The sequence below is a fragment of the Odontesthes bonariensis genome, chromosome 8, assembly GCF_027942865.1.
Source record: "Odontesthes bonariensis isolate fOdoBon6 chromosome 8, fOdoBon6.hap1, whole genome shotgun sequence".
In the NCBI taxonomy this organism is placed as follows: Eukaryota; Metazoa; Chordata; class Actinopteri; order Atheriniformes; family Atherinopsidae; genus Odontesthes; species Odontesthes bonariensis.
The window spans coordinates 15,420,004-15,440,743 of NC_134513.1; the positions used below are offsets into that span (position 1 = coordinate 15,420,004).

The 20,740-nt window shown below is 38.6% G+C and overlaps 1 protein-coding gene across 16 annotated transcripts in view; it reads left to right on the top strand.

Annotated features, from left to right (window-relative positions):
• Window positions 1-20,018, top strand: part of celf2 (cugbp, Elav-like family member 2) — a 243,674-nt gene extending 223,656 nt beyond the window's left edge. For 5 of the 16 annotated variants that reach the window (XM_075471887.1, XM_075471886.1, XM_075471883.1 and 2 more), the window contains 4 exons: window positions 2,313-2,423; window positions 6,464-6,661; window positions 8,760-8,903; window positions 13,106-13,368. In XM_075471887.1, coding sequence (XP_075328002.1) covers window positions 2,313-2,423; window positions 6,464-6,661; window positions 8,760-8,903; window positions 13,106-13,233 — 581 coding nt within the window. In that variant the 3' untranslated portion in view covers window positions 13,234-13,368. Of the gene's footprint in view, window positions 1-2,312; window positions 2,436-6,463; window positions 6,662-8,759; window positions 8,904-13,105; window positions 13,369-15,281 lie in introns of those variants that run through there. The other 11 variants (XM_075471875.1, XM_075471884.1, XM_075471881.1 and 8 more) reach the window with 5 other exon arrangements.
• The last annotated feature ends 722 nt before the right edge of the window (window positions 20,019-20,740 follow it).

A 20,740-nucleotide genomic window follows, 5' to 3' on the forward strand; every position in this document is an offset into this window, starting at 1 on the left:
AATATATTCAGCGGCAATCCAGCTTTGTTGGCAGCGCTTTGATGAGCTGAAGGGTAAATGAATAGATTAAATCTTTGTTTTTGTTTTTTTGTCTAAGCAGGAATGAGGTTGCAAGCTTCGTGCACCATATTTCCCACCATCTCACCCACCACTGACATAGTAGTTCATGTATGGCACGGATTTCACATCAAGTGTGTGTTCAGACGTCTGCGTGTGGGAGTTTGTGTCCACTGTGTTGAATTCACCTGTCGCCTGTTGGCTCTCATCGATTGATGTAAATCAAACTGTACTACAGGGGGAAAAGGGATTTAACTGCACTGTAAATCGGATAGAATTCCAATAAAAGAACATTTCCAAGAGTTTATTTGTTGACATTTTGCTCTTGCCTGTCCGTACATACAGTATGTTTGCTTTTTTTGGAGGGCTTTTTTTGTGTTTGTGTTGAATGAAGAAATCTTCTTTTTTTTTTTTTTTTTTTCTTCTTCCATCATAAACCATGCAAACTCTGCTTTCATCTTCATAGAATCTTGTACACAGGGCTGTAAGGGTGGTGGAGCCACAGCTTGTTAATTAAAAGATAATTAAAGGTGCTACTTGTAGTATTTTTAAGCATCGGCGTGCCATCAAATCAACTGAGACGCACTGTTACGGATTGACAAAAGAACCGTGCCAGTGTCGAGAGAATCGGGTTTCCTCGAGATCACATTTCCCTTGAACCGTGGGTGCCTTTTGTCAGAGAATAGTTCAGCTTTCCTTAGTCACTCTCCCTCAGTTAAGGGGATAGATGTTCAAAAAGCTATAGCTGTGTTTTGTTTACAAAAAACAGTGTCCTGGGGCCGGATTCACAAAACTATTCTTAAGATAAATCTTAGGAAGATTCTTTAGAAAAAAACTAGGAAGTTCCTAAGATTTATCTTTAGTGAAATTCCTCAATATTTTCGTAAGAACAAGGGCATTTCTTAGGAACTTCGTATTTTTATGACTTAAGAATTTCTTAGAATGTTGGGAAAAAAACAAGGTCAGTAATCAATTAATGTGTAGGCCTCTACATAGTCATTAAAAGTCAGTCAGTGTGTACATTATAGTCATTGATAAATAATCCACACTGTACGACTGTAGCGTAATGAAATGACTGTGATCCAAATGTCATGAAATGACTGATTAAATTATTAACTTAAATAGGCCTTGGCCTCATGATCTATGGTCAACATATCTCAGTGCTGTGGGCTACATTCAATAGCCTATATACTAAACACAGCTAAGGCCCATTGTAAATAATAGCTAACTGTAAGTTGGAGCCTAATGTATATAACCTACCCAATATAATTAATAAAACATACACAAAAACATTGGTAACAAACTTACATAACATAAGTTTAAACAAAGGTTCTCTCTTTTTTGTAGAAATGTGTTCAAATAAATAATATTAGAAGCTTACCTTTTTTCTGTTGCTGTGTTAAGATGTGGTGAAGGGTTGTCTTAAAGTTAAGAGGAAAACTAAGAAGAATCTTAAGAACTAAGCTTTCAAGAATATCAATTATTCTTAACATCGTTCTTAAGACAAAAGATAACATGAAAGTTAAGAAAAAATTTAAGAATTTTATTTGTGAATATGGAATGTTCTTAGCTTTTTTTCTTATGACAAAAGTTAAGATAAAAGTACCAGTTAAGAACTTTTTTTTTCTTAAGAATGCTTTGTGAATCCGGCCCCTGTTTAAGCAAATTTGTCCCATAAATCCCGACTGACCGGGCAGATGTTGCAAACTGGGGGAAAAAATGAGGTATATTTTAATCATTGTTAATTTAAGGTCTTAACCAGCAGTAATGATGCTGATTTTTCACGAGGCTTTGCTTATGGATAGGATGCCACTTCAGGCACACTTTGCATGACGTGACGTATTAATCGTTCCCCTTTAAATTAGACTGGATTGCTTTGCTGCTTTGTTTCAATGAAAAAGCTAAAAGTTAAACTCATCTGGTGAGATTTAAATCCACTGAGTGTACTTCAAGGCAGCCAACAAAAAAAATGTGATATTATGATATTATTTGTATGGAAGCAGGGAGCCAGTGTGCACATATAAACATGAAAAAAAAAGCCACTTTCTAGATGCTGAATTTCTACACGTAGCACCTAATTACATCATGTTGCATGAGAGGCTCCACCTCTACACAAGTTGGCTCAATGATTATAAAACAAGTCCACATCTTTGTGTCCTGCTCTCCACCTCAATCCTCACCCCTCTTCTCTTTTTTACTCTCTCCAACCCCCCACCCTTCCCCTTCCCTCTCCTTACCTTCTCACCTTGATACAGGCACCACAGCCAGTTCCAATGCCGGCGCCATGAACTCTCTGACCTCTCTGGGGACCCTGCAGGGCCTGGCAGGCGCAACCGTGGGCCTGAACAACATTAATGCACTAGCAGGTAGCGTCAACAGTGAGTATTCACCCTGCCATCAGCCACTCCACCTCCAACCATCCCCACATGACGTCATCGCCACAGCCTGTAAGTCAGAGCAGAGAGACGCTCTTACAGCTACCAGACAAGGCGGACGTTGGGGGTTTGACTTGTGACTTCTTGTTGACTTATCCTGTTTTTTCTTTCTTAATGAAGCTGAAATATTCCATTTCATCATTTTGATTTGACAAATGTAACAGTTCAGTCCTGCACAGAAACCACACGTACATCTATTGAAACCGATTTGGCACGGAAAGTTGTAAATTGTATCAAAACATGCCAAAAAAAGTTGCGTAAAACTACAAATTTAAAAAAGACCATACATATATCCACCCTGCTATTAGTAGCCATGTCTAAGAAATCTACAGTACATTGACGTAAAAAAAAACACACCAAAGTTCAAAGTGTTTGGTTCCTTCTGCCGTCTCTCTGCGTCTCAGTTTGGACTTGTGAACTTTCTTGGTGACAGCTACTTCATTCATTCATCTGGCCACAGACATTTCATGCATCAAACCATCCATCTATCCATCCATCCACATCTCCATCCGCTTCCTGGTTGTGTCCTGGGTTATGCTTGCTGTAAGCGTGCTGGTGTGCCGTCACCACAGAGTCTGCGTGCTTCTCGTCACCTGACGCGACTGTCGTTGCGTGGGACCATGTTGTAGTTGTTTCACATCGTGTGGTTTTGTTGTCGCTGTCCTTTGTTCTCTGTCATGTCTACAAAAGACCGAAAGTGGAAATTGGATTTCTTTTTTTTTTTTTTTTTTTTAAGTAAACCTTCTTATTTAGACACTTACATTGCTGCAAATCTGTCCGTGATCCAGCCTGACGAAAACAAAATCGGCCCCTCTTAGGCCAAAAAGTACAAAGGCTGACAATTTTCTCCCCCTTTAAAATGACTAATTTGATCATTTTTAAAGACAACGGAGATGCAAAACTGTATCATATTTGATCAAAGGGAATACAAGATTTCATCATTTTTGTCTACAAGAACTACCAAACAGGGCTGTTTTTCAGGCCAATAACGACAAAAAAAAGCTATTTTAATGATTGTAAATACACAAGTCAACATTTTGTACCACGTCAGCCAAAAAGATGAAAAGTAACATCTGAAATGACCCAATTCGTGGCAAAATCTTCCTCCTCTCACGTTTGACCGATTTGAAAACACTTTATGGACAGAGCAGGGTTAGTTTTAAGACGAAACAAGCACTTTCAGGGTGGCTAATAATGATTTTTTTTCCTAAAGTATAGGTAAGTCATTCCTAAGATTCCTTCCTTTTTGCATGTGTATCGACCACACTGCCTTTGTGGTCTGCCGACGTGTACCGAGCCGACTGGTGTGTCCTGCCTTTGACCTCTGAGCAGAAAGGGCTGGGATCTTAATCAGAGCTGTTATGACAGCAGAGATCCTGTACTACCGGCCTCCTCCGCCACATTATTCTCCTCTGACCTTTACCGCTCCTCGGCCGGAGTAGCTGTATCCACTGTGTAAATCATACACGCGTCTACTTTGAGCACACGCAGGTACAGGATTGCAGGACATGAGCGTGCACGCGCAAACGCGCGCACGTTCGTCCCTTCAAACCAAACGGGTCGCCTTCGTTTTGCATCCCATTTTTGTCCCTGCCAACCCTTCGCTCTTCTCCGTGCCCCTTCCTCATCCTTCCACCCACCACCACCACCAGGCGCCTCTCATTTAAACACATCTAGGCCTTAATTGAATTGCAAAGGTCACCGGTGCAATTATTCCTGAATAAATGAGTGACCTATAATCCAGAGTGCCGCGGTGATCATTTATTTCCCCGTGTCTGACGGTGAGGCGACAGGACGCCAAGCCAATGTCAGACCCCCTCAGACAAGTTGCCCTCCGCCGTGATATTAAGCCGTTACAAGCAACTAATGAGTGTTACTGCTGCGTTCCTTCACTTTTTAGACTCGCCACCGCGCTCCACGAGCCGGCCTTCACCCCTAAAGAGAGACGTCACAGGCTGGAAAAGCGGATAATAACACGGCGCTCTCTATTCTGTCCTGAATGCATGCGCTGCAGAAAAAGGTCAAATTTCTTCGATATTAGCATGCTCGTGCGTGAAAGCAAATTTGGACGCCAGTGCAGTAAGTGAATATGATGTGGTGATAAGATGCCTTGGAATAAGTCAGGCTTTTTTGATGGCAATTATAGCTGAGAAAATTCTCAAACCGAGATGAAAAAGACTCATTTCCAGCAATCCAGTTAAGTCTTACGCAAAAGACGCCTGAAGAGAGATGAAAGATACAAATACATTGTTACAAGATACTTCAAACGTTAGATAATCAATTAATGCTGAAAAAAAAAAAGGGACCAGCTTTCAAGAAAATGCTTTATACTTACAGCACACGGTTTGTATGGTATGTGCTGACGTAGCAGATCATTTATGGGGGGCGGGGGGTGTTGTTTGAAAATATCTCCACATATGCAGATTATCCACAATCAAGTTTTTTAAATTTTTTTTTTTAATGAATTTTATCAAGCATGCGTGTGGAATATGAAGATTTTAAACCTTCGCCACCCTGGAATGTCATTTTAGTCTGTATTTGATGCATAAGTTAGTCTTTCGAGAAACAAATATGTCAGTGAAATGATCAGATATGCAATAAGTGAAGAGAACTTTTTTTATATATCTTCAAATGTCACATTTGTTTATTTCAGGTATGTTTTTTTTTTTTTTCCCGAAATGATAGGAACTAAAAGAAAGTTTTAAAGAAAAATAGTCTGGCTATGACTTGGACTTTAGTTTTTTATTATTTAATTTTTTTTGTTTTATTTTACTAAAATTGACCGACTGGTATTTACATTTATTCACTTAAAGTCACTTATTACATTTTGCTTTGTTGTTGTTGTTGTTTTTGTTTGTTTGTTTGTTTTTTCTTTACTAACTGGTGAAATGTAAATGAAATCCATTCTTCGTTTTATATCCATTGTCCAACAGCAAACTTTTAGGATGTCGGAATGGAACATGCATTTATTTTATCTGCCTCTATTATCTCCTTATTACTAATCAAACCTTTTTTTTTTTTTTTTTTTTCATTTTATGATCCATACTGTGTAAAACAGTTTGGTTCTTTCAGTTTGTATGAAAAGTGCTATACAAATATTGTCTGAAAAAGAGCCAGGCGATAAAATGTCACGTGTGGTGGCACTAAATTCGTGCCACCACGGTCCTTTCTACAATAATCACATGCTAAACAAATCTTTCCAGTAATTTAAAACATACAGTATGTCAAATGAGTTTGAAGATTTTAACAAATCTTTAATTTTCCAAATGACTTTGCAAGATTGAAAGAGGGAAAAAAAGAAAAATGGGGTTCCAATTTAGAAGAGGATCAGATTTTGACACATCAGCTTATGCAGTGAACTTCAACCTCGCCTGGTAAGATCCATCTTCTTTCCCTTTTTTTCATTAGATTTTGGCATTTTTTTAGCTTTAAAAAAAAGGAAAAAGAAGCTAACCAGGGACTAAAGAGAAGCATTCGCATGTAACGTGAGAGCATTCCATTCAAGATGGCGCTGATGTCACAGCGTGTAACACCGCATGACCGCACCCTCACATTCTTCATTTTAGTCACTAAATGGACACCAACATTAAATATCTGCACATTAGGGTGTATCAAAATGTCTACCTGTCACATGATGGTTGTCTCCTGGTTTGTTTTTGTGTGTGCGCATGCAACGCTGCGGCGCTTTTTACTCTGAGATACCTGCACAGCTCTGGCTGTCATCAGCTACACCCATACTATACTCCTCTGTGTGTAAACTGATACTTTGTGTGTCCTGCGCGTTGTCTTTCGTGTGTTTCGACACAGTATCGATGTGTCCCTGCTGTGTGTCACGTGTGTTGGAACTTACAGTAACGTCTGTGTGATTGTTAATGTCCGTTTTGTGTGTATGTGTGGTTAAAACAACCTTCAACGGGAGCGCTAATGAGTCAGTGCATTCTTCTTTCTTTATTGTTGGGTTTTATGTAAAGTTGCTCAAATGCTCTCAGGTATGGCGGCTCTAAACGGAGGCCTGGGCGGCGCAGGGCTCACCAACGGGACGGCAGGCACCATGGACGCGCTGACGCAGGCTTACTCAGGGATCCAGCAGTACGCCGCCGCAGCGCTGCCCACCCTCTACAGCCAGTCCCTGCTGCAGCAGCAAGGGGCTGCCGGCAGCCAGAAAGAGGGTCAGTAGCCTGGGGCTGTGTGTCTGCACATCAGTGCAGCTCAGTGGGAGCTACATTTGAGATTTTTTATTTTTTTTCCCCAAACATGTATTCAGTGTCTCCTGCAGGATTTCCTTTGTAGAACAGCAAGTAGACGGCATGAGACATATGAACCGAGCACTGAAACCCAGCATCACTGCTCGAGTGGAGATCCACAGAAATGTAACATCCAGATAAAAGCCTTAAAGACTCTAAGTAACAGCTTAGAAAGTGCATTTAGTAATAGGAAAAAAATGATGCCGACAGACATGTTAGAATCAGACTGTTTTGTCATTCAAAGTACCACAGAAAGATGACACAACAGCTCCCTATTAAACCATGTTTTCACCTCTATTCAGAGCTTTAGGGCCTTAAGTGACCCACTCAACTTGTCTCCACCCCTCTCCTCTGCTGCGTTTGCCTCTTTTGAGATCAGCTGTACTAAATAATCTTTGAATTTCATTATTACCTTCGACCTGTGAGCTCACCTTGCCACACTGACACACCAAACTGTTTGTTTGCAGTTTGACTTCAGACACTTCGTCTTTTTTCGGCATAGTTTTGTAGCTAAACATATGTTGAGCTGGGCAAGGTTGTTGTATTGAGTAACAGAACAGTCAGCCAACGTATTAATACATCAGTGAAAACTGAAATATACGAAATTCTGTATCTGCTCCAGAAAGCCTGTGCTTCACTGTGGATGAACATTCAGAATTGTTCCTTATATGGATAAAGTTAGGAAATCAGAATTTTCTACCTTCTGATCAGGAAGAAATTAAAGATGGCAAAAAAGAAGCTATTAAAGTACTGGCAGAGCACTATTGACTTTTTATTCCTAAATTAACTAAACAAGGTAACAGTTGATGAGAACAAGCTGTTAATAGCTTAATTTAAAGCAGGAAAGTTCTAACCTGCCACCTCCCAGGTACGGAGAAAGTGGTACGATTTGAAAATTAATCTGGGTGGAAATAAAGATTAGAGTAGGCAGGTGCTATAACATAACGGCACACTGCAGATCTGAACCGCTCGCAGAATAAGATATTTTTTATACCAACCTAGGAGTTTGTAGAGTTCAAACACGCAAATATATGCTCTTAAACACAAAAAGTGTGTTTTCGTTTTCGTCTAATTAATTTACTAAATCTATTCATTTCATATCAAAATTTGAATTCTGCCAAAAAATGAAAGATTTTGTGCCATGAAGTGCAATGTACGTAACACAAGACATACCAAATGTGGTTGTTTTCGTATCAATATAACGTTTCATACTTTAAAAACATGTGGAAACAAAAAAACGTTACCAGGTATAAAAAAAAAAAATGAATGCCAAGTAGACATAACACTTTCCTCCTTACAGGTATGACAGAAAAGACAGCATGGTATTTTCTTAGGGTTTTTGACAGTTCAAATAAATGACTCTGCAAACGCCAGCGACACATAAAACATTGCAGCTGGAGTTAAATTTACCCAAAAGCTTCAGACGACGGCACTGAATACAAACCAGATGATGAAATCGCTCGTAAAACAAACAACAGAGTTTGCGCTCCTCTCATCCCTGCGTCTAGGATAGATGCATTTGTAAAGGAGATGTTTTTTTTTTTAAACAGTCCATCCAGTAGTTCAAAACCCTCGAGGGAAACAAAGACGCCCCAAATACGGTGCTTCATTCGTCTGTGGAGTCCATATTAAATGAGTCTGAGAGATCTGACCTACTATTATTATTACGATGTGGGAGAGGGGTGGAGGTGTGACCTCTGACCTCTCTTAAGAGCAACAACATACAGCTGAAAGAATTAATAAATAAAGAGCAACGGAACAGGGAACCTCTTTTGTTTGTAGCGAGGCAAAATATGATTATTAAATGAAAACCAAAAGCTTTCATCCATGCTGAATTTTCGCGTTGTTTAAAAGCAACAGCAAACCCAAGGTCATGGGACATTGTGCTAAGCGGTGTGCTTGAGCTCCGTTCCTATGACGACAGCCCAGCAGTGCCAGTCAACACAATGCAGCGCTTCCTCTCCTGCAGTGTTGCTTAAATGAAACCCCATTCTGACCTTTTATCTGCTTATTGTCCCGCCAGGTCCGGAAGGGGCCAACCTCTTCATCTACCACCTGCCCCAGGAGTTTGGAGACCAGGACATACTGCAGATGTTCATGCCTTTTGGAAACGTGGTCTCCGCCAAAGTCTTCATTGACAAACAGACGAACCTTAGCAAGTGCTTCGGTACGACAGCAGTGCAGGCAAATGGTGTGAGCTTCCAAAACGGGGAAGCACACACAACTGCCTACTTTTACTTCTTCTTTTTCCCTTTCAATCCCATCAAACATCATCAAACATTATTTGACGAAATAAATCAAACCTCTTAATGATTTATTGCTCCATTTTTTTTACTGTCCCATTTTTTTTTTAACTCAAGATACATTTTTATCCCATCTGTTTTATTGATTAATTGTTCCCTCAAAGTTAGTAAGCCGTCGCCCCACTTCAGGCTTGCCAACACAGGCTTGTCTTACATTTTTAACAGCATTCAAGTCAACAACAAACAAAACCTTTGGAAGTCTTCCCCAAAGTGAATAAATACGTTAAAGCTAAAGGATTAAAATTTTAAACATGAATTCATTTTTATTTGCAATAAAACCTAGAAGTGGAGAGTCTGACAGATGAATATTTAATTGCAAGCCCAAAAACATTTTCGAGTACATATCAAAGATAAGAGCAACTCCATGAAGGCTGGCCTGAGTTGGAATCCTTGTTTGTGTAATTTATGAATTGTGATAACTAATTTTCATCTTCATTCTGCTCAAAATTCAAACAGTAATAACATGTAACCAATTTGAGTAAAACTGTACACAAGTACTAAAAACACAATACAATTAAGCATGTCCTCGTATGTAGTAAAATTATTGGCATATGTGTCTTCCATCATCCAATATGACTTGAATGTGACAGGAGACTGTTAAGCCTAAAATAACAAATTAGAATTAAAACTGACAAGTTGTCTTATCAATGGTGACTCTCCATCAGATAACTGTCCCTGTCCTATTTGTGCTTAGATCAAAATTACAGTTCTTTCCACAAAGTATTTTATGAACAAATTGAAGAACCAAAGAGTAATATTCATTAAAAGAGGGATTCACAATTGTAAAATAGACAGTAAAATGTATCCTTAGTGTCATCTAAATTTTAGAACAAATAAGCTAGCCTAGGTGGACAACAAAAATGAATTTAAATATGCATATCCAATCAACACATAGTGTCAGGGTGTAGGGAAGGACACATATGCGGACTTTTCGAAAGAAAGCTTGGTTTATTAACAAAAATAACAAAATACAAACAAAAAGTGCGGCAGAGCCAGATTCAAAAACTTGACTGTGGATAAATTCTTGGAAAAACAAAACAAAGATAACATGGCATGGATTAATAAATACTTAACTTGGCAGGGATCGTGGAACATGGATTACAAGCCAGATGAGACATGTAAGACAAGAGACAAAAAAGATGCAACAAACTGACAGGGGAGGCAGGAAACTAAGGGGCCGTTTACACGGAAACGAAAACGGGTTAAAAACGCAAAACCTTTTTGCGGATGCACTATATCGTTTAGATGGTAACGGCGTTTTGGGGGCGTGAAAACACAAAAAAGTGAAACCGCCCTGTGGAATTCTTGAAAACGCTCCACTGTCGCGCCACCGTGTAAACGATGAAAACGCAAAACTGCGTTTCTCGTCACATAGAAATGATGTGACAAGCATAATAAAGCCCCAGGAAACCGTGGGAAACACATCAGTAGGCTATCAACATGTCCGTCCCTGCGGACTTTCAACTCGCCTTAGGCGCGGTAATTGACATCAGATAACAGCAATGATGAGCGAGAGTAGTAAAGAACAGACCAAAAATATGAACTACGTTCTCGAAATTCTTGAAGTTCATAGAGAGAGCAGGCGAGCTGTGGGTGAGACCTGGGAGGACTTCTTAGTGGTGGGATAACTTCATGAATGGAGTGGTAAACAACCAAGTGTTTACTGCATCGATAAATATGAAACGTCACACACTTTTGCGTTTCCGAATGCACGCAGATTTTCACCCTAAAACGCTCGTCTAAATGCAGATTTAAAAGTGAAAACGAAACGCCACTTTTGCGTTTTGGTTTCAGATCGTTTCCGTGTAAAGGTAGCCTAAATGGGGAGTGAGTGATTGGGGACATGGTGCAGCTGGTGGGGAATAAACAGGTGCCGTGAATGAACTAATGGAAAAACCAAAAATTCAAAACCAAGACTTGAAAAACAAAAACTTAACTTAAAACATGATAACTAAAAACATGAGTCCATGGGCGTGACACATAGCAGCTGAAAAAAAGTATAAATATATCAAGAATTGAGTTTAAACTTTGTAAATATTACAAAGGTAAAGTGACACATGCACTTTTTGAGACAATAGAAAACAAAAACCTACTTTAACCCAATATAATCTGCTGCAAAATGTTTATTTTGACATATTGATTAATGGCTTGTGTTAATCCAGCAAAATTATATCATATCAAGTATATGATTTGACTGCTCTTCAAGTTGCACACTTATGATGCTTCATACTGGAAGTGTCACTGCACGCATCTCCACTTGCTTAATTGTAATCTATATTCCATTTTCCTGGCCTTATTTTTTTCATTATTTTCTGCCATTCCCTTCAGGAGTCATTAAGATTTAATCTTTTCTTTATTGTGTAGCAGGAGTGCTTTCTAATGGAAATATAATATTATCCAAATAAAGCAGGCCTTGAGGCACCACAAAAACATTACTGCATAGTTCAGTGTTTCTTTGATGAAAAACCTGGGAAAATATTAATAATATAACGTTTTGATTATCTATCTGAAAATTATTATTCTTGATAATGGGTAGTGGGTTCTATATTTTATTAATCTAGCCTGTTTTCGTCCCATTAAGTACATTTACCTTCTTTCATGGGTACTTATCCAGGTCTGGTTAGCTAGCATTTAGCATATAGGCTGGCTAGAATTTGCTGATTAGCTAGCTGATGCTTTAGCTACTTAAACAATCCTGCCATGTTCTGTTTTACTTTCTAGTTTTTGTTACTTTGACGGAAAGTTAAAAAAAATAACTCTGAGTATAAACTGTACAGATTTTTAACATCATTACTTTGCCCATTATTCCATTCAGTCATGGCTATGACATGAAAACGTTGCTAGAATTTGCTGGCAAGCTAACTAATGCATTAGCTACTTGAGCAGTCCTGCTTTGTTCTGTTTATCTTTCTTTCCAGGTATGAGAAACTTAAAGAATTTTCTAGAATCTTAAAGAAATATACATATATTCCAGTGTGTGAACATATTTTTGAGCTCTGTTCATTGTGTATCATTGTATTCCGTCATATGCCAAGAAAACTTAATTCAGTTTTCTGGCAGACCTCAGCTAGCGCAGACGTCTTAAACAACATACAGCACACAGGAACAGTCTTAAATATTAGATTTTCATGTTCAGAAATAATTTATACTTTGACTGAATGCCAATGCACGCGTCATTCATCTCATAACAAACTACTGCTGCCAACAAAACTGTTCCCATTGGAGAGTAGGAATCAAAATCAAAGTTTCAACATCTTTCAAATTTCAACAACCCTTGAGTCCTTTGAATGAAACATGGCAACACACAATGTGGTTGTCGAAAAACTGGTTTGTGTTTTATATGCATGTCACAAAATGGGGCTATAACTGACACTGAAGACTGACCGTATCAATTCTGGTGATAAGAGTGATATCCTGTCAGATCGCATTGTATTTGTACCATAGCAGAGAGTCTGCTTTTGCTGCTGTCACTCTTGTACCAAGTCTGATCAATTGTTATATTGGTCATCGAGTGTTTTATTAATATTTAACTATCAGTGATGAAGGCTTTATTGCCAATTTGGCATTGATTAGTAGACACTTATGTAGCTCTTATTTCCTTGGTTATCAAAAATGTGGCATTTTTTTCCCTAAAGAATACAGATATAAGGTGTCTTTAGCAACTGTGACTTTATCCACTGGCTGGTGGACTACTCTTTTGAAGTATTTTGGCCATTGCTACCTTCTTCTTTTTTTTTAAATAGGACATGGCAAATGAGGAGCCATCTGTTAGCCACCGGTAATTCACACGTTTGCACAATTTTGTCATCTGTTTAAAAAGACAGACTTGGAAAATTACTGATTGAGAATTGTAGAGCACATCCATTTAATTAGGCTTTCCTTTTTTTTTGGTTTTGTTTTATTTTTGCAACCAGAGGAACCCCCCCCTGCTGGTCACAAATATAGACAAATTCAATGACATCTTCCTTTCTTTTTTTTTTTAACTTTTGCTAGATTAATGTATTCTGTCAGTCAATCTGCTTCAAGATTTAACAAACTATCCTCTTTTTTTGTGGTTACATTTCAGGCTTCGTTAGCTACGACAATCCAGTGTCGGCACAGGCAGCCATCCAGGCAATGAACGGCTTCCAGATCGGTATGAAGCGGCTGAAGGTGCAGCTGAAGCGCTCCAAGAACGACAGCAAACCATACTGATCTTAGCACTAGGGTCTATCTGCTCCCCCTGTTAGCACTGCTAGGGTAAGTCTCCCTCCCCCCACAAAAATAACAAAACTGATGAAAAAGAAAAAAAAACAGCAAACCGAGCCACGATCTCTTTACACAGGGACTGGGGGGAGGGTAGGGGTGGGGTTGAAGGGATGTGGGAGGGATTGGGAGACAACCTACAACCACCCTGAGGGAGACACACACCTTGTCTTTTCTTGCTTTTTCGAGGATTTTTATGTTAGCTTTCAAGTATTATTATTTATTACGGTTTATTTTTGACACACATGAACGCTTCCATTACCACCATTACTTTGTGCAATGTTTTTTTTTTTTGTTCTTTTTATTATGGAAGGAAGTAGCTGTCTTGGGTAGTTTTTATTTTGGTTTAAAATTTATTTGATTTTTTTTTTTCCTTTCACGCTGATTATTTATACATTTTTGAGGACTAGCTACAGTCAGAACCGAGATAAAGACAAAGGAGCCATGCTTATTTTTTTAATTTTTGTCTCTTCTCCCCGAGGCCTGGCGAAGGTTTCTTTTTTTTTACCTTTTTTTTTTTTTTTTTTTCTTTTTTTGACGCGCATGCCGATATGCACATTCGTCCTTTGACCTCCACGGTGTTGGGTGCAGGCCACCGCTGCTTTCTCCAAAACCCCTCAATGCCTGCTGGCAACCCGGGAGCAAAGGCTGCAAAACGTTAGTGGCCTCTTTTCAGTAAAGTCAGCCTGCCGTACAGTTACACTCTACCAACAACAAGAAGACAAAAAACTCACACACACACACACACACTCCAGCTACATCTTATGATTTATGTGAAAACAAAAAAGTTTTTTTATTTGTCAGGAAGTTAAAAAAAAAAATTAGTAACTACTTTTCTGGGTCAGATCACATTGGTCTTGTCGTGAAAGGGATATCGCAGCGTGTAGAAGAATTTCAAAACAACATCCAGAATTTGATGAAGGCTATAATAATAATACTACTACCAATAAAAGAGTTTATGGGTTGAAGGGGGTAACTGAAAATACTTGATGTTTGTCGAAAGATTTAAAAAAAAAAAAATTCAAAGTACAGAAAGCCACAGGCCTGTAAATTTTATTTGTAAAAAAAGCAGTTCTATTTTTATACAACATTTTTACTGCCTCAGATGAAGAAAAAAGGATTTTATTTATTGCCTATCGTTAAGTTATTGGACTCCTATAAAGTATACAGCATCATTAAAGTAGACCCTTGTGGAGAAGTCTCGTGGAATTGGGTTTTCCGGTGTTTTTTTTTTGGTGTTTTTTTTTTCAGTGCAGAAACCACTACAACACATTCCGCCCCCATTTGAATCCGCATTCCCCCCGTTCATCCTGCCCACCTGTGTTATTTATTCAAAAACGCCCTTCTCTGTTCCGATTATCCATCCGTCATCAGTCTCTTTTTACCACGCTCTCCCTCTTACCATCCGTAGTTGGACTACTTCTTCACTCGTCGAGTTTCTTCCTTTTTTTTTCTTGCATTTTTTTCAAAAAACTTATGATTTTTTGTTTGAGTGTTTATGTTTTTTGTCTGTTCGTAGCCCCCCCCCCCCCTCATCCTTCCAAAGATTTATACATTTTTAAACAGAAGGAAATTATAAGACTCCTCTACTTCCTCCCCAAAAAATGTTGTCTCCCAAATGACACCATCCATCTGGGATCTGATGGATAAGGCTTTGGGTGCTCTCTGTTTGTTGTGTATGTGTGAATGAGTGAATGTGTATTGTTGCTTGTTATTATAGATCTGTAACATTATTATCATTTCATAGTATAAAAAGAAACACGAAATTAAAGCTACAAAATAAGAGGAGAAAAAAAAGACTGCTTAATGAAATCAGTGTGTGGTGTTGCTGTTTTTGCCGGGTTTGCATTGTTGTTTGTCTGTTGTTGTTGTTGTTGTTGTTTGTTGTTGTTGTTTCTCCTGATTTTTTTTTTTTAAAGAATATGCTGTTGTGGTGTGGTGCTCTGGCTCTCTGTGTGTAACTCTCTCCTCTCCCGTTTTTTCTTTCCCCCTTTTAGAACAACCCATCTCCATGCCTGTTAGCTCATCGTTTGCCTAGCATGTCTCCGTGGCGTCCAAAAAAAAAAAAAAATCCAAACAAAATTCTAAAAAAAAAAACTTAAAACATACAAAGAAAAAAATCCCCACAAAAAAAAAGTGTCATCGTCCTCTTCCCCCGTCATTATTTTTTCTGATGTCTTTTCCGAGCTCACCTGATCATAACCTGGTTCTCCTCCTCCTCCGCCGCCGCCTACTGAGCTTTTGAACTTTTAGCTTTTTTGGACTTTTATGATTTTCTTCTTTTTTTTTTTTCTTTTTGTGTTCTTTTGTTGTTGTTGTTTTTTTTTTGTTTTTGTTTTTTGCATGTGACCTCATTTTGGATCTGTTTTTTTCCGGGAGGGTTTTCAGGGAGGGAGGCGACAAGGGAGGTGTGGGTAAGAAAAATGAATCAATGTGAAAAAGATATAAAGCTGCATTCATATGAAAAACAAACAAAAAAAAAAGACTGAGATTTTTATGGATTAACAAATGTGCTTTTTGGAGAAAAACAACAACCTGTGGCAAAGTGATTTCCATTCAGTATGTTTCTTGCATTTTTTTCTTTGTTCTTCTTCTTCTTCTTCTTCTTCTTTATGTCAAATTTTATTTTTTTCTTTTCCTGCTTCATTTAAAGTAAACTTGAAAGTTCACTACAGGAACTGGCGCGTCATCTTGCTTCTGGTCGTCTATGAAAAACAGGGCCAGAAGCAGCCCGCGCCAGTTTCTCTGAGAAATAAGACTACTTCCAAACAGTTTTGAAACAAAAACTGTCTGATCAATATTAGACTCTCTCAGAGCTCTCTAATGGTTTTTACATTTTTCAGGCAGTGTAAAGTTTTTTGATAAGGCCATTTTAAGTGGCTCTGTTTCTCATTCAAAGTCTATATATAGAACCACTTTTTTCTAGAGTAGTTTAAAGGTAAAAATAAAAAAAAGACATTTGCCCTGTTTGGGGGGGAGAAATGCTACCTACTTGTGTCACCTTTTGCTGAACTGACTCACAGATAGACAATCCGTGGTTTAAATGCACATGATGAAATGACCTATATTTTCTACTGTTTAAATGTATAGAGGAAAAAAAAAAAAAAACTAAGATACCTGTAACCCGCGTTAACGTCGGTGCTTCTCGTGAGTTTAGTTGTGGTTTCATCACAAGTCTAATGGTCTTAAATGTCTCATGTTTTCAAGAGAAGACTAAAAAATCAGTTTACTTGAACAATAGACAAAGCCTTTCATAATACTAAAATAGTTACTTTTTTTAATTTTCATCTTTTTTTTTTTTTTTTTTTAAAGGAGTCCCTATTTGCTAAATTTCTTGTTGGTTAATTAGCTATATAAAATTCCTAGAAATATATATAAATATAAATATATCTATATATATATAATGTCAGCTTGTGAAGCATCAATGTCATTATTATTTTATTTCTCTCGTGGGAAACAATATTTAGGTGTGTTTTGTTGTTCAGCAAAATGTCTTATAAAGAAAAAAAGACAAGATCAGTGGAGTATAGTGCCAAAATCTGAAAGGTACTTCCTGCCTAGCGCGTCAGTGTATTTCTTGTGAAATTATTTGATAACATGGGTATTTTATTATAAGTGTTTTGTATGGATCCCTCATATTTAAAATATAGATTTAAAAAAGAGTTTGTTAACTTGCTATTCTGTGGTCTTGTTGCCTGAAAATGTCATGTTTGCTTTTTTTCTTTGTAAAGATGTAAAAAAAAAAAAAAAAAAAAGTGCCCATGTGTCATATATATATATATATATATATATAAATATATATCTATACACAAACACATACACACATGGACACACACACACACACTCTTGTGCAAACCTCACAGTTTACTTTGTTATTGTGCATGAGAGCCCCTGAGCGTGAAAGCCTCTTCAGCAACTGCTACTGCCCACCAGCGTGTGCACACACACACACACACACACACACACACACACGTGCACACAGACGAGAATCCACACACTTGATATTTTTAGCCATTGTACAGCCGTTTCATTCATCAAAGCCTTACCACAAATCTTTGCACTCTTGTTCTCTCTATATAAGTATCTCACACACACAGACACAAACGTCAGGCTTCAGCATCTCCTTTTTTCTGCATCATGCTCCCGAGCTGAAGAAAATTGAGGTGAGAGTCATACGCAAAGCCTTATTCCTCCTTATTATCCGCTTTCGTTGAGTTGAAAACAGCATTTCGGACTCGTTTGTTTCCAGTGGTGGGGATCATCACTGTTCTGTATCACCTCCAACGAGCGCTTGCTTTCATGATGTAAGCACAGGGCAAGACTCGCTTAGTCAGCCTCAGTCTTTGGAGGGAAAAAGCACACGCCGCTGTCGTCATCGTCGAACATTCAGGAGACAGAGGGCCGGACAGTCGGGATTTTGCCGCTGAACCTTTTTTCTATCTCTTTAAATAAGTGGTTGTAAGACTTCTCCATATGTAAGTCTCATGGTGTAATGGGCCAAAATCATGTTTAGATGCCAAAGTGTGTAATTGACATTCTCATAGTCGAGCCGTTTACATGGCACAGTGTTGTCAGTCTATTCAACTGCCCCCACTCCCCCTCCCTGAAAGCCTAGTTTACGGTCTGCAAAAAAAACAGAAATAGACAAAAAAAAAAAAAAAGAGGCAGCATTATTTTCTACAGAAGCTCACCAGTCGCCTTAACCAGGGAGCGTCGTACCAGTATTATAAGAGTAGAAGATGTTGTCAGTCAGTGATGTGTGCCAAGTCGAGGTTCACTTTTGTGTGCAGTTAAACTCCCACTTGTCTGGGATTCACCCTTTCCGCCATTTCGTCCACTCGGGCCAGAGCAGAAAGATGTAGAGAAAAAAATCGGAAGGTTTGAAGGATGCCGCTCTGCTCCTCGCTTGTTGTCTCCCAGGCTAACTACGGTTATTAGAAACAGGACCATGTGGAGAGACGTCTTATTGGAATAGCGACGGGGGAAATTAAGTGCTTGTTGGTTGGAAAGAAAGAGGTCACGTCCGCCGGTCCACACAGGCGAAACAACAGCCAGAGCTGAGATGAAGGCAGTACGGCTTTCATTATATCCTCTGAAAGTCCAAACCCTGACTTTATCTGATCTCATGGAGGGAGGCGAGCAGACTTTTATTTTCATTCTTCTTCTTAATGCAGTATACGCGAGCTATGCCACAAACAGCCATAACTACTTGTTTGACAGCGGGACTGTACAATTAATGGACCAGCGAGTGTTCCATCTGCACGTTTCACGTCGTCACCTCACTCTCTCGCGCAGTTCTTTTAACTCGAGCGTGGAGGCTACACATTCTGTGCCACTCGAGTCTACGCGCCGCACACGGCTGTCCTGTTTTCTTAAAACATTTTAACTGTCCCCCGGAAAAAAACAAAACCCATGTCGTGAAATTGCCAAATTGCACCGACTTGCACACAGCCCGACGTCGCACAGTCTCGCGTGAAGCATCTTGTCTTTGTTTAAATGTTGAAGCACAAAGAGGGCCACAGGAGCAGAGTTTCTGTGAAGCGGCTCACCTCAGGGGCTGTCATCGCTGATGCTCGTTGTAATCTTTCTATCTCGTCACTGTTCCACTTCTCTGTTCTCCTTCTTTCTTAATTATCTTAAGTGCTATTTATCGAACAATGAAATCTGAAAGGAAAAAAAACGAAGAAAAAAAAACAACCAAAAAAAAATCGAACTTGTCGTTTCTTTGCATTATGGCTTATGTCAAGTTTTTTGAAGAAGAAATGTTTGTGTGTTCTCTTTCCGTGGCGTAAAAAAAGCTCGTTGTCCGTAGAAAATGACCTGATTTTTTTTCTTTTTTTTTTTGTTGTTGTTTGCTGTTGTTGCTTTTGTTTTCTTTTTTGAATTCTTAAAGAGGTTTTCAGTAGTTTATTGTCTTGAGAGAAGCCAAAGTCAATGCATTTCAGTGGATCCTGTAAGCGTGATGTATGTTTGTTTGACAACACTTCAAAATCTGTCACTGGATGGGATTTAAAAAGTACAAAAAATGCAGGCTTTCCTATTTCTACAACTGATTGTACTTATGCATTTTGTACCAGTGGAATTTTTTATACTGGAGATTAAAGGATACAACAAAAAAAATCGTAGAAAAAATGCTGTCTGGCCTGGTGGTGTGGCCTGACTGACTGGTCCCCGAGTATGATTTCTAGCTGGCATCAAGAAAGTTGGCTTTTGATATAAGATTTTCTAGAAGATCTTTGGCTTTATTTCTTTCACTTCTTTTTCCTCACTTGAGTGTTGTTCTTTCTTTCTGCCTTTCTCTCTTGCTTTCGATCTTTCTTCCTTTGTTTTTTTTTTTATTTGTTTTTGTTTTTCCAAAAACAGAGAGTTAGGTGAGTGTCAGATCTTTCAATTTTCTTTTTTGCTTCATGAATAGTTCTAGCAAGTTTGTCTATACAACAGCGGTAAGTTTCATTTGACTTCTGTATTGTGCCGTCTACACGATAAGACAATTATAGAAAAAGAAGGAATAGAAATATTTAGTCACCTTCAGTGGATTAATGTATTAGTTTAATAAAGAGATCAACTAATTAGAAACTTTTTGCTTTTAGCTGTTTAGATTTTTCCGATTTCTCTGTCCTTCTCTGTGAACTAACTGTGTAGCTGAAGCAGTCAGAATTATTTTTGTAAACGTATGTTCTTGTGTGATGCAGTTTTTTGCTTCTGTCTCCTATATTAAACCATTTTTCCTAATACTTGTCTCTCTCTGTGTTGTTATGTTCCAGTGGCTGTCTGATGTTGTACTGTTTCACAACCTCTCCCCACCATCCTCTGGTTTTTTTTTTCTCTCTTGCTCTTCCTCTATCGTTCTATCTTTCCCCCCTCGTGTTCGTCTTTTTTGGTTTTGGTCACATAGTAAAGTTGACTCCATCCCCAATGACAACTCACTATGCTGTTCTCACGAAAACATAGTAAATATACATCGAGGTGTTTGTATGTATATTACTGTGTAGCCCAAGCCGCCGCGCGACAGTCGACAAAATGCTCCTCAAAAGAAATACGGGATCCTGCAAATCCAGATTTAATGAGGAAACGGTCAAAAGCACAAAAGCTGGATGTATGAAAGTGGAATGCTTTTTTTTTTTTTTTTTTTTTCACTTGAAGGAATAGTTTGACATTTTGGGAAAAAAACTGAATCAGTTTGGTTGACACCAGTTAAAACCACAGTGTACGCAGCCGCCATGATGTTACTCATTGGTTTGTTGACTGTTGTTTCGAAGCCACAAGTTCGAATTTGATGGGTAAAGTTGATGCTTTTTAATGAGAGTTACTTGGAGCTGGAGATGTTTTGGAAACAGATCTTTGTGGGAGACAGTGGTATTGCGCTTAAAGGCACTTAATCATCGGCTTCCTTGTGTCTACATCCATCATATATCAACGGTCGATCGGGAAACCTGCCTTCCGAGGTTATTTCGTA